This window comes from Microtus ochrogaster, linkage group LG9 (genome assembly GCF_000317375.1).
Source record: "Microtus ochrogaster isolate Prairie Vole_2 linkage group LG9, MicOch1.0, whole genome shotgun sequence".
Classification (NCBI taxonomy): domain Eukaryota; kingdom Metazoa; phylum Chordata; class Mammalia; order Rodentia; family Cricetidae; genus Microtus; species Microtus ochrogaster.
This window is the reverse complement of record NC_022034.1, coordinates 30,559,813-30,571,881: the sequence shown is the minus strand read 5'-3', so window position 1 is coordinate 30,571,881 and position 12,069 is coordinate 30,559,813. Positions and strand designations below refer to the sequence as shown.

Genomic DNA, 12,069 nt, shown 5'->3' with positions numbered 1-12,069 from the left:
TACGATGTTCATAGCAGCATTGTTTGTAATAGCCAGAACCTGGAAACAACCTAGATGCCCTCCAATGGAAGAATGGATGAAGAAAGTATGGAATATGTACATATCAGTTGAGTTTCTAAAAGACCTGTCTCCCTTAGGTTGAAGCACTGAAACTTACTCTGTTGCTATGTGTATGTTGCTCAGTCTGCCTATAAATTATGTCTTTCAGTTCAAGAAGAAGAACAATGGCTCTTTTTATCCAGAAAAACTTCTCTAAGAAAGAGGTCCTTAAAGTACTTGGTAGATGAAGCACATTGCCTTTGGTCAGATACCATACTCCATAATATTACAGGTCAGTCTAACAGAAGCATGCCTCATTACCATAAAAGGAAATATTTGGAATTGTGGATGGAATTTTCTAGGAGAGGAATATTAAAATTTGCTCTCAGAAGCTGATGCTAGCTATGGGGATCCCACAGATCCCCCAAACATTACAGGATATTGCCAATGCTCTTGGTTACCCTCAGGAACTTGAAAGAAGATGCTGTCTCTGAAAACACCCGAACACGGAGAGATCAAACTGGGAAAAGACCTGGCAGTTTTATCCTTTCTGGATAGCTTTCCTAGTGCTGAAATGTGCTAAGCACACTACAGGGTGACTGTATAGAAACTATTTTCTTGTTAGGACTAAGCAGTTGTACATCTGAACTCACAGTGGCTGTGATTAAACACAAAGTTCTCTGCGAGATCAATCCAGACCAAACCAGCATGGAGAGGGGAAGGTACATGAACTCAGGCAGATATAACTGACTGAGGAGCTATTGACAACTGATGGCTGTTGGGAGATGGAGAGTCAGCTTTCTTCAGTGACCCCTGAGAGGCTGCCCATATTCCCAAATGACTCCATTCCCAAGCATATACTGCGACCACTGTGTGGACTCAGAGGGCTTGAAAAAAGAGAATACAGGAAGCTAGGAGGGACTAGTGGTGGGGGTAGAGGGTGGTGGGGAGAGAATTGGGGATGGATTTGATCCAAAAACATTTATGAAACTTTCAAACAAAAAATTATTCAAAAAAGCTTTCATGTTTGGGTATGTAGTCCACCGATAGGGGGCATGTTTAAACATGTCTGAGGCTCTGGAGTCTTTCAGCAATAAACAAATAACCCCACACCAAATCCACTTTACCCCAGTTTTCCCAATATTTCTAGAATTGACTATCTTGAATATTTGAAGACTATACTATTCTAAAATTCTTCAAGTATTTTATGTACATTATGAATATACCCAACATATTTGCACAGATACGTTATATATACTAGAAGAATTCAGAAGAATATATTTTTTTTAAGATTTATTTATTATGTATACAGTATTCTGCCTACTTATGTCCTATAGGCCAGTAGAGGGCACCAGATCTCATTACAGATGGTTGTGAGCCACCATGTGGTTGCTGGGAATTGAACTCAGGACCTCTGGAAGAGCAGTCAGTGCTCTGAACCTCTGAGCCACTGCTCCAGCCCCAAGAAGAATATTTTTAAGTTATAAGAGCTTCTATTTGACTTTAACAAACATTAAAGACAAATTCACTTCATTCTAAGTCTTTCTGTTCCTGTGGACATTTAACCACATGTATGTTCTTGCTTGACTCTTCTAGGGATAGCAGTCAATGTCCAACAGCAGGTGGTTTATTTCTCAGAAGGAACTTCCATATGGATGAAGGAGGCAGCCAACATGTCTGATATGTCTGATCTGAGAAGTTTTTACAGAGGCTCAGGCCTAATCTCTTCCATCTCCTTAGATTGGCTTTACCAGAGGATGTATTTCATCATGGATAAACTGGTTAGTCTGCATGAATATAGTTAGTTATCAATATTAACATTCATATTTGGTGGTAAATACGACATTGTTTCACTGACTACTTATTTCAGATACTAGATCAACAATGAATCATGGACCTAGTATACAAGAACATCTAGCCCATCTCCATTAATCTGTGTATCGCCATGTGGCTGTGGCTTACCCGGTAAAGTTCTGGTGTCTGTCTCCAGAGGGGCTACATGGCATCTCCCTGACTCTGCCTCCTTTCTCCCACCATTCAGTTTTATTTTCCCTGCCTAGCTAAGTTCTGCCCTGCTATAGGTCCAAAGCCGTCCTTTATTAACCAGTGATATTCACCGCATACAGAGGGGAATCCCACATTACCCAGCAAGTTTTTATTAATGATAATTTACCTACTTTAAGAAAGTTCTTGTATTTGTGACATGACTGTGTAAGACTATCTACCATAAAAAAAAGTCTGCTGCATCCTTAACTGTATGGTAACCTGGTATATTTTAATAGGCCTCTGAAAATATGTTAGTACTGGAATCTTTAAGAAGATACAGTCTTCTTAACTTAAACTTGTGTTTCAAGTTTTCATTTTATAAGTGCATATTTATTGAAATGAACAAAGGCTGCTGTCCCACTGAAGTTCAGAAGCTTGTATATAGCACAAATTTTAAAAGTAATTGGGTACTTCCGTAAACCAACCAACCAATCAACTAATCAACAAGCAAGAACAAAACAAAAAACACCATATTTTCATATTAATGGTACTAATAGAAATAAAAACTTATTAGGACATAAAATAGAAAGTTCCTTTTTCTCCCCCATACTGACTATTTTGTATAGCCCAGGCTAGCCTGCTATTCACCATCTTCCTGCCTCAGACTCCTCAGCTCTGGGATTATAGCTGTGCACCTATTAAATTACCCATTGAGTGCTTTTTTCTTGTGTGTTTCGTAAAGTCCACAGTGATCATCACAACTCCAAGTACCAAACTGCTCAGGAAACACTTGGTGCCAAGATGAATGCAGACAGACATTAATCTTGTTGCTGTACTTTTGATTTTCTAGGTATATGCTTGCGACTTAGAAAATTGCTCAAATTTTGAGGAAATTACTCCATTATCTATCATTGCACCTAGAAAAGTTGTGGTTGATTCTTATAACGGGTAAGTGTTAACCTTGTAAATATGGGTTCTCTTCCCTTGGCAAAACTTTCTGTGAAGTTTGCTTTCCAGTACAGGCCTATAATACCCGACGAGTTCAACTGAGCACCTCGCTTTAGGTCAATGTAATGAAAATTGCTTTCAAATTTGCCTGTTTCCTCTTCCACAGCAAACTATAGTTACATGGAAATGACCTTTCGTTAGAGACCTTGGGACCATGATTCTAGTCCAGTGCTTGACACTACTTTATGATAGGAACCAATATCTCGTTGCTCCCTTCAGTGGCCATGGTGAGAAGCTGCTTCATCACGTGCCTTTGTGGCTGAGCCTTTCAGCTCCCTTTCATCCTTTGGCCTGGCTCTTGTGCCTATTAAGAGGCTGTTTTACAAGTAGGCTACTACCATCCTCCCTTATGGGACAGGATTTGGTGATTAAGAACAGGTACACATCTCAACTGTAAGGTTCCCTTTCCCTGATGAGAAAAACAAAATGAAAAGAACCACATTTGGTCTCAGCTGGGCTGTGCAGTTGCACTGAGATCCCTAGCAAGAAGCCAGTCTGTGGCATTGCTTTTGACAATGAGATGTAAAATGAAATGATTTCTGAAATGAGATGAAGATATTTATGTCAGATGTTTATAAATGTGTTTCAGCAAAAAAACATAGTTAGTTTGGGCATTATTTGGTCTTAAATATGACCAAATAACAACATTTTTTTTTTTACTAATAAACATGCCCAATATGGGTAAGATTAAACATTTTGCTTTGTTGTAGGGACATCATGTAGTCTCAGCTGCTGATACTTGGGGTCATTTCCTGTTCTGTTTAGAGAATTCTTCTCTACCTGGTGTTTTGTTTGCTTCTAGCAGTTTTGGTTTTTCAAGTTTTAAAAGAAAAGTTTAGTTATTAGTTTGTAACCATAGCATCTGAATGCATGCAGTCTCATCTGGTCCAGATCTTATTTCCCTTATTTGTGAGGGTGTAAGATCCTGTGGAATTCTCTGTTGCTGTTGGCAGTTACATAATATGATCATTCTGTGGATAATGAACTTTGCTTACCAAATCAGCCTTTCAAACATACCTTTTCTCCATCAGAATAAAATGGATTTGTGCTTAGATTTTGAAATATGACCAGAAAAGATCATGATAATTAGGATTACACCAATTTTGTATACTATGTATTACCAAAATCTTCCTTTCAATAATCGTTTTATACTGTGGAAGTTACCTTTGTTAGACAGGGAGGCTGAGACTCAAGCAGATCCAACGATTTTCCGCACCGCTTTACAGTGAGCCAGGATAGGACCCTCTATATCTGGCCCTTCTGATCGTCTTCTACTTAGACGACAGGGAAGTTTCTATAAAAACCAGCCGGCAGCTTCCAGCAGGTCTGTGTCCTTAGGACACTGGATGTGTGTGGCAGTTTACAGCTGTCCTGGCGTTCACAATGGTGTTCTACTTTCCCACCATTGTGTCCTTAGGGAGTTCCTACTCTTCCCTTCTTCCCATCCTTTGTGTTCTGCCTCTCACTTCGGTCTGTTTTTTCTTCTCGCTCCCTCTCCTCTTCTTCCTTCTTCTTTCCTTTCATGTAGTGAGCAGGGTAGGAGTTCCACTTTCTTCCCTCTCTGTTGGAGGACTATGCTTCATTAATCCAGTTTTTCTTTTATATGTTCTGTTTCTCCAAATACTTTTTTTTAACAGTTTTGAATTTGGTAGAGCAGATGGACAAGAGCCATTCCTTCTGGAGTGGGCAAACAACATAGATTCATATCTCAAAATGAGCTTGCATCTCAGGGTTTTACCTGAGGCTGGAATGTGGTTGCAGTTATCAAGATTTGGGAATATCATCATGAAGAATGATCGTAGACTGAATAATGACAAGGAAGAGGGGGTAACAGTTGTCATGTACATTAGAATGTAACACTGCACGGGGTTCTGACAAGATATTTTGGATGGTATGAACCCACTAGCATCTATTTTCATGTTCTCAAATTCTTAATCAACAAATTGGCTGTTTAATATATACCAGTTAAAAATTTTAAAGTATTGATTTTCTGTGTATGAGTGTTTTGCTTCTTATATGTCTGTGCACCAATTTATGCCTGGTTTCTGAGGAGGGCAGGAACAGTGTGGTGGCCCACAAGTGATTCAGTTTTCATCTGGAGCCTATTCTGACTTATAAGTCCTTTGAGTTCAAGCTTGCTTGTTTCAGTCCCTGTGAGGGCTGTGAGAAAGCTATGATAAAGCCCATGGAAAAGAACTCGTTATCTACTAAGACACAGGCTGGTGAATGTCAGTCAAAGTTCGCATATGGATAGAAAAGGAAACTGTTGGCTGCTAGCAGGATTCACACTATAGACAGCGAGCCTGCCTGTGATTTCTCCCAAGGACAGTGCAGGAAGGTGGTTAACTGACTCCATAGCTTTTCATCCTGCCTTCTGCTCTGAAAATATATAAAAGCAAGTTCTGAAAAAAGCTCTGGGTTGTTTGGTGTTGACCAACAGACTTCCCAAATCTTTCCCGTGTCTCTGTCTAGTTTCTTTCATCTGCTATTTCTTCAACCCTCATCCCCCCACCTCCCTGCACCCAGGTTGATTCGTCAGAGGGCTCCGACAGAAGAGGGGAAGAGGGTATCAGGTCCCCTGGACCTGGAGTTACTGATGTTTATGAGCTACCATGTGGGTGCTGGGACTCGAACTTGGGTCCTCTGGAAGAGCAGCCAGTGCTCTTAACTGCTGCACCTATCTTCTCAGCCCCACTGGTCACAATTTTACTTTGATATTTTATTGTCCATAAAATATCTAATAGCATCTTTTCTTTTTCCATATTAGAAGATCACTAGATTCCACATAGGGCCTACATCTTTAACATATATTTATTTTGTTTTCATGTGTGTATGTGGGTGTATATTTGAGCATAAGTGGCCTCAGATGTCAGAGGCCTGAAATCCTCTGGATTTGTAGGCTTTGTGAGCTGCCTGATATAGGTATCAGGAATAGAAACCCTGTCCTCCAGAAGGGATAGAAAGTGCTGTTACCAGCTGAGTCACCTCCCAGCCCTTAGCCTTACATCTCTATCTTCAATTCTATTGAGTTATTTCTCCTGACTGTTCTGCTCAGTCGCCTTGGTCACTTGTTGCATATTCTCCATTGTTTGCAAAATGAAACATATATTATTGTAATTGCCTGACCTACTTGTAGGCAAATTTTGTTAAAAGTTTTGATGATTCCAGATACAAAATAGATCAGTTAATTGTAGCAAAATGCAAAGAGCTTAAGTGTTTTGTTTCTTCTGTTTATCATTCTCAGTGCAAGAGAAAATTTATTGACAGAATTCAGCTTAAGAATTTGGATATTCTAGAGGAAACATTTTTAGAAATTCATGTGAGGTGTGTGTGTGTGTGTGTGTGTGTGTGTGTGTGTGTGTACAAGCGCCCATCCTTATCTCTTCCTGCACACGGAGTGACTGGAGGTCAAAGCTGGGTGCATTTCTCTATCACATCTGTGTTTTTGAGAAGGGGTCTCTCACTGAACCCGCAGCTCCGCATTTTCTGATAGACATACTTGCCAATGATCCTGCAAGAGTTGCATCCCCAGACCCACGGAAGTTGCAGGTGTACATATCTGTGCTTGATTTCTTCATGGGTTCTGGGATCCACACTCAGGTCTCCATGCTTATCTGGAGGGTACTTTCCTCACTTGGCCATATCCCCAGCCCTAACTATGTGATTTGTATATATTATGCTTCCCCTGAAATCTTTACAGATACTTTTTAGTCTTAACTCTGATTCTTCAAAAGGCCCCTTGGAGGAATTAAAAGATCATGCATCATCATACAGGATGGAGTGCACAAGTCTTTAATTTCCAGCTGTAATCAAATACTTCCACCTTTGACCTCTATCATTTTGCACTTTGGGAAGTCCTGGGATATGTGGTACTGATTTTGTACCACTGATTTTGTAATAGGCTAAAGCAGTTAGTCTAGAACATCACACAGCCACCCTTTCGCTGAATTATACCCATCTTCTTTTGTCCCCTGTCAGGTACGTCTTTTATCTCCTGAGAGATGGCATTTACAGAGTCAATCTCCCTTTGCCATCGGGCAGGCACACGGAAGCTGTGCACATCGTGGAGAGCAGCACGCTCAAGGACTTTGCCGTAAAGCCCCAGTCCAAGCGAATCATCTATTTCAACGACACCATGCAAGTCTTCATGTCCACGTTTCTGGACGGCTCTGCTTTCCATCAGGTGCTGCCTTCGGCCCCTCTTAAGGACGTGAAGAGCTTTGCTTGTGAAAACAACGACTTCCTCATTACAGACGGCAAGGCCATTTTCCAGCAGGACTCGTTGTCTTTCAATGAGTTCATCGTTGGATGTGACCTGAGTCACATAGAAGAATATGGCTTTGGTAACTTGGTCATCTTTGGCTCATCCATCCAGTCGTACCCTCTGCCAGGCCATCCACAGGAGCTCTCGGTGCTGTTTGGTTCTCAAGAAGCCCTTGTGCAATGGAGGCCTCCTGCCCTCGCTATAGGAGCCAGTGAGTACGCTGTGTGCAGGGTGACTAGTGGCCAGCTGGAAAGGAGAGACGTCAGCAAAGAGATTCAGTTTTGAGAGCCTGCATTGAGTCTTCAGTCGAGGGCAACTACTTAGCTTGAATAGTGTTTTACAGTGTCTTTACATATTTCTTGCATTTATTACTAGCCTTGCAGTAGGATGGTCTTTATATTCCATCAGTAGATCCCAGTAGAATAGCCCAGCCATTTTTTTTTAGCCCAGCCATTTTTGACATCTCTTATGAGGTATACTGACTATCTAGTTTTCATGGAGTCGAGGCAGGAGGATGACACACTTGGGCTGAGGGGCTTGCATGAATTTCGGCTATTCCCTGAAGCTCTCTGAGCTTGACTCTGCATCTCTGGGTAGACAGAATACAACACATGTGGTCGGAAGGAAGTTGGCTCTGGAGCTTTTCAGTTAAAAGAAGGGTAAATGATCCCAGTCTGTGGACAGATGGTCTTTAACTCTGGGTTGCTGTGGAAGCAGCTGTAGACCAGATGTAAATGGACAGTTGAAGCTGTGTTCTCGTGTGACTTTTTCATACAGAAGCAGAGAACAGCTTTGCCCCATGAACCGTTTTTCCATAGCCTTTAATCATCTTCCGGCAGTAAGATTTAGTAACCTCGGGCAAGTTTTACTGTATGACAAACTGATTATGCTTATTTGCTACATATCTCAAAAATAGCTGAGAACGAGGGCTGGGCTTGTGCTCAGTTGGTTGAGTGCTTGCCCAGCATGCACCAAGCCCTGAGTTCAATCCCCAGCGATGCATAAACTAGACGTGGTGATAGACACCTGCAGTCTCAGTACTCAAGAGGTAGAGGTAGGAGGATTAGAAGTTCAAGGTCACCCTCAGTTAGGTAAGAAGTTGAGGCCAACCTAGGACACGTGAGGATACCTTCCCTGCCTCTCTCTCACACTCACATTGAGAATAAATTGGCAGTCCCCCCCAGTTGATTTGGCTTCTGGTAATTATATTGGATATTAATTATTTTTTATTAAGAGCCTGGTTATGCCTGGTAGTATTATAGAGAACCTCTCTTACATGACATAGAGTCTACCATGTAGAAGGAGCGACAGTCTTAGCTGGGCATGGTAGCACTTGCTTATAATCTCAGTGCTTGAGAGATTAAGGCATGGAGATTTTAATATTTAAGGCAAGCCTGGGCTACATGGTGAAATTTCAACTTATTTTTTTAAAGGTTTTCAAGACAGGGTTTCTCTAGGTAGCTTTGGAGCCTGTCCTGGAACTCACTCTGTAGACTAGGTTGGCCTCAAACTCATGGAGATCCACCTGCCTCTGTCTCTCAAGTGCTGGGATTAAAGGCGTGCACCACCACTGCCCGGCCGAATAAAAATGTCTTTAACAGTACACTGTCATGGCTTTAGTTGCTGGAAATACTGTCTCCTTTAATAGTACAGAGAAAGTGTCATGGGGAAGAATGGGCACTTCTGTCACCTAACTCTGTTAGTCGAGTAAGCATGGCTGCTAATTACTCAGTATTTTGAGATCAATTTTTCAGAATTCCTTGATCTGCCCTTGTGGTATTATCCAGGTCAGTGACATCATCTAACCCCTTAGGCCCTTCTGCCTGGCAGAACTGGACTTATGAGGTGCAAGTTTCCACACAAGACCTTCCTAAAGCCACTCGAGTTTTCTCTAACATAAGTGGGACCACGCTGAATGTACCTGAGCTGCAGAGTGCTACACAATACACAGTTTCTGTGAGAGCGAGCTCTCCCAAAGGCCCAGGGCCCTGGTCAGAGCCCTCAGTGGGTACCACCCTGGTTCCAGGTAAGAATGTGGTCTGGGTCTGGGAGGGAGGAGAGCTGTAGCCCAAGTGTCCTGTGAGAGCTTACTTCAAACGTTATAAAGGGAAAAGAACGAGCTGTGCTGACTTCTTGAGGGTGAATTTTTAATCTGTGACTAGGGAATCAAATTAATCACCATGGATATATGTATTTCTTACCTGATACCTTGTATACTTCAAGACATATTTGAAGAAATGTAATTTTCTTCTTCACTGATTTCTTCTTAGTGTATTATGACATAATATTCCTCATCTCTGATGGTCTTGGAGAGAGACGTTGAGGGGTCTATGAGTTACACTGAATTTCATCGTCTTGGCTCAAAGAAATAGAAGGACAATAGTACCCATTATATAGTCATTACCACAACTCCCGCTGGGTTCTCAGAATGGGATCATAGCAAACAGTAGCTGTGGGCAGTGAGAAACGGCTGTGGTGACAGACTAGCAGCTCTCAACCTGTGGGTTACGACCCTGTCAAGGTCAAACAACCCTATCACAGGGGTTACATATCAGACATCCTGCATATCATATTTACATTATGATTCATCACAGTAGCAACTTTACAGTTATGAAGTAGCAACAAGAAAAATTTTATGCCTGGGGCGCACCACAACACGAGGAACTGTCTTAAAGGGTCTCAGCGTTAGGAAGGTTGAGAGCCACTGTGACAGACAGTGGCATGACCCTGAGTGTCTGGCCTGGCACTGTTAGACACTGTTTCAGCGGCAGCATGGCTATCCATCCCTCTTCACATTTGATTTCAAATATTTATATAAAGCTCAGAAGAACATTCAATGGGATAGCTAAGTCTACTAAAAAGACGCAATTGCTTGTAATATTCTATAGTATTTTTCAAAATGTTGATAGTTTACTTTTTTAAAAAAAGAATGCATTAGTTGGGCATGTTGGCACATGGGCTTTAATCCCAGCACTTGAAAAGCAGAGGCAAGCAGATATCTATGAGTTTGATGCCAGCCTGGTCTACATAGAGAGTTCTAGGCCATTTAGTACTAGATAGTGAGACACTGCCTTAAGCTAGGCTTTGTGTGAAATTTCTTACTAATTTTCTTCTCATTTTACCATGTAGCTGCTGAGCCACCATTCATCATGGCTGTGAAGGAAGATGGACTTTGGAGCAAACCACTCAGTAGTTTTGGCCCAGGAGAGTTCCTGTCCTCTGACGTAGGAAACGTGTCAGGTAGACATGTTCACTCCCCCAGGTGTAGGTCCTTACTTGGTGCCTTGCCAGGTGACTTAGCAAAAGGAAAGCACCGAGTTCTTGCTACCAGGGCTACCAAGAAGGGAAAATCTTGTCGGTGCTGTTGTTAAGAAAGTGTCTGCTCTCAGGCAGGGATGTTATTTATTACATAAAACGTGAGGTTATGTCCTGTGTCCACTTCAGAAGGGCTTTAATTGAGGCTCACGAGTTTTAATTTATCAGCATTGTCTTTCAATAGCGACCTGTCTTGTTCAGCTGAGACAGCTCTTAGGTGATTTTCCATGACTTTGATGCGAGACTGAAGTAAGAAGATTGCTGCTTATCATTTTAAAGAGAGCACCGGGAAGCCCTGTTGGCGAGAGACCTGTGAGGCTAAATCAGGGCACTACTGCTAGAAGTGTTCTTTCTAAAGGGCTATGACAGTGATCTTGCCCAAAGGTTATCTCTTCTGTATAACCTACTTATTTTATATTTCAACTTGGTTCTTAAGCTACGACAGCATTTCCACCCAACGAGGGAGCTGGACTGAGAAGGCCAGTGTGGTACCAGTGGAAAGAGTGTGACCTGGAGTTGGTGGGAAACTTGGCTCCCTCTCTTTGATCGTTGATGCCTCAGACAGAATAGACAATCTCATGGAATCTAAGAAAATGACAGTTCAATCTGTCATCACTGTTTTAGGAGTCCAGTTAGGTAGCAAAGCCCTTGGGACAATGTCAGGCAGATGCTCTGTGTGAATCTGTTCCTCTTCCTGGTTCCAGGAATTGAGATTTGGGAGTTACTTTACTGAAATATTCTGTGTGTGTGTGTGTGTGTGTGTGTGTGTGTGTGTGTGTGTGTGAGAGAGAGAGAGAGAGAGAGAGAGAGAGAGAGAGAGAGAGAGAAAGAGAGCATCTCACTATGAAGCCTTGGATCTTACTGTATAGACAGGGCTGGCCTCAAATGGGCAGACAGCCTCTGCCTCCCGAGTACTGGGATTAAAGGCCTGCACCGTCACAACCAGCCTTTGCTGAAATGTTTGACAGACTCTAAGTTCTCACAAACAGCTATGTCAATGCTATACTTTACAGGCATCAGTGTGATTGACTCACCCTGCTTCTCTTAGCACACATGAAGATAAGTGCCATTTGTTTGTCTTTGTTTTGAGATATGGATTGGTATAACAACAGCCTCTACTATAGTGACACCAAAGGCAATGTTTATGTGCGGCCCCTGAACAGGATGGATGTCTCAGAGAATTATCACATACCAAGCATTGCAGGAGCTGGTGCTTTGGCCTTTGAATGGCTGGGCCACTTTCTCTACTGGGCTGGGAAGACATATGTGGTAAGTTAGAGCCTGGTGTCTTGGGTGCTCTAAAGCAATGCCTGCTACTTCGGTGACTTGCATGGCATGGAGCCATTTCTCCAACCATGGTAACTAATATCTTAAGAATAAAAAGTACAGTGACTAGCATGCAACACGTACTAAATAATTATAAAGAATTAAAATTAGGCCGGGCGATGGTGGCGCAC

At 42.1% G+C, this 12,069-nt stretch overlaps 1 protein-coding gene across 1 annotated transcript in view; it reads left to right on the top strand.

Annotated features, from left to right (window-relative positions):
* The window catches only part of Ros1 (ROS proto-oncogene 1, receptor tyrosine kinase), a 123,116-nt gene that overhangs the window by 32,309 nt on the left and 78,738 nt on the right, over positions 1 to 12,069 (top strand). The window contains exons 10-16 of the mRNA XM_005363617.2: positions 209 to 331; positions 1,636 to 1,820; positions 2,876 to 2,973; positions 7,012 to 7,508; positions 9,111 to 9,323; positions 10,427 to 10,537; positions 11,703 to 11,881. Coding sequence (XP_005363674.1) covers positions 209 to 331; positions 1,636 to 1,820; positions 2,876 to 2,973; positions 7,012 to 7,508; positions 9,111 to 9,323; positions 10,427 to 10,537; positions 11,703 to 11,881 — 1,406 coding nt within the window. The remainder of the gene's footprint in view (positions 1 to 208; positions 332 to 1,635; positions 1,821 to 2,875; positions 2,974 to 7,011; positions 7,509 to 9,110; positions 9,324 to 10,426; positions 10,538 to 11,702; positions 11,882 to 12,069) is intronic.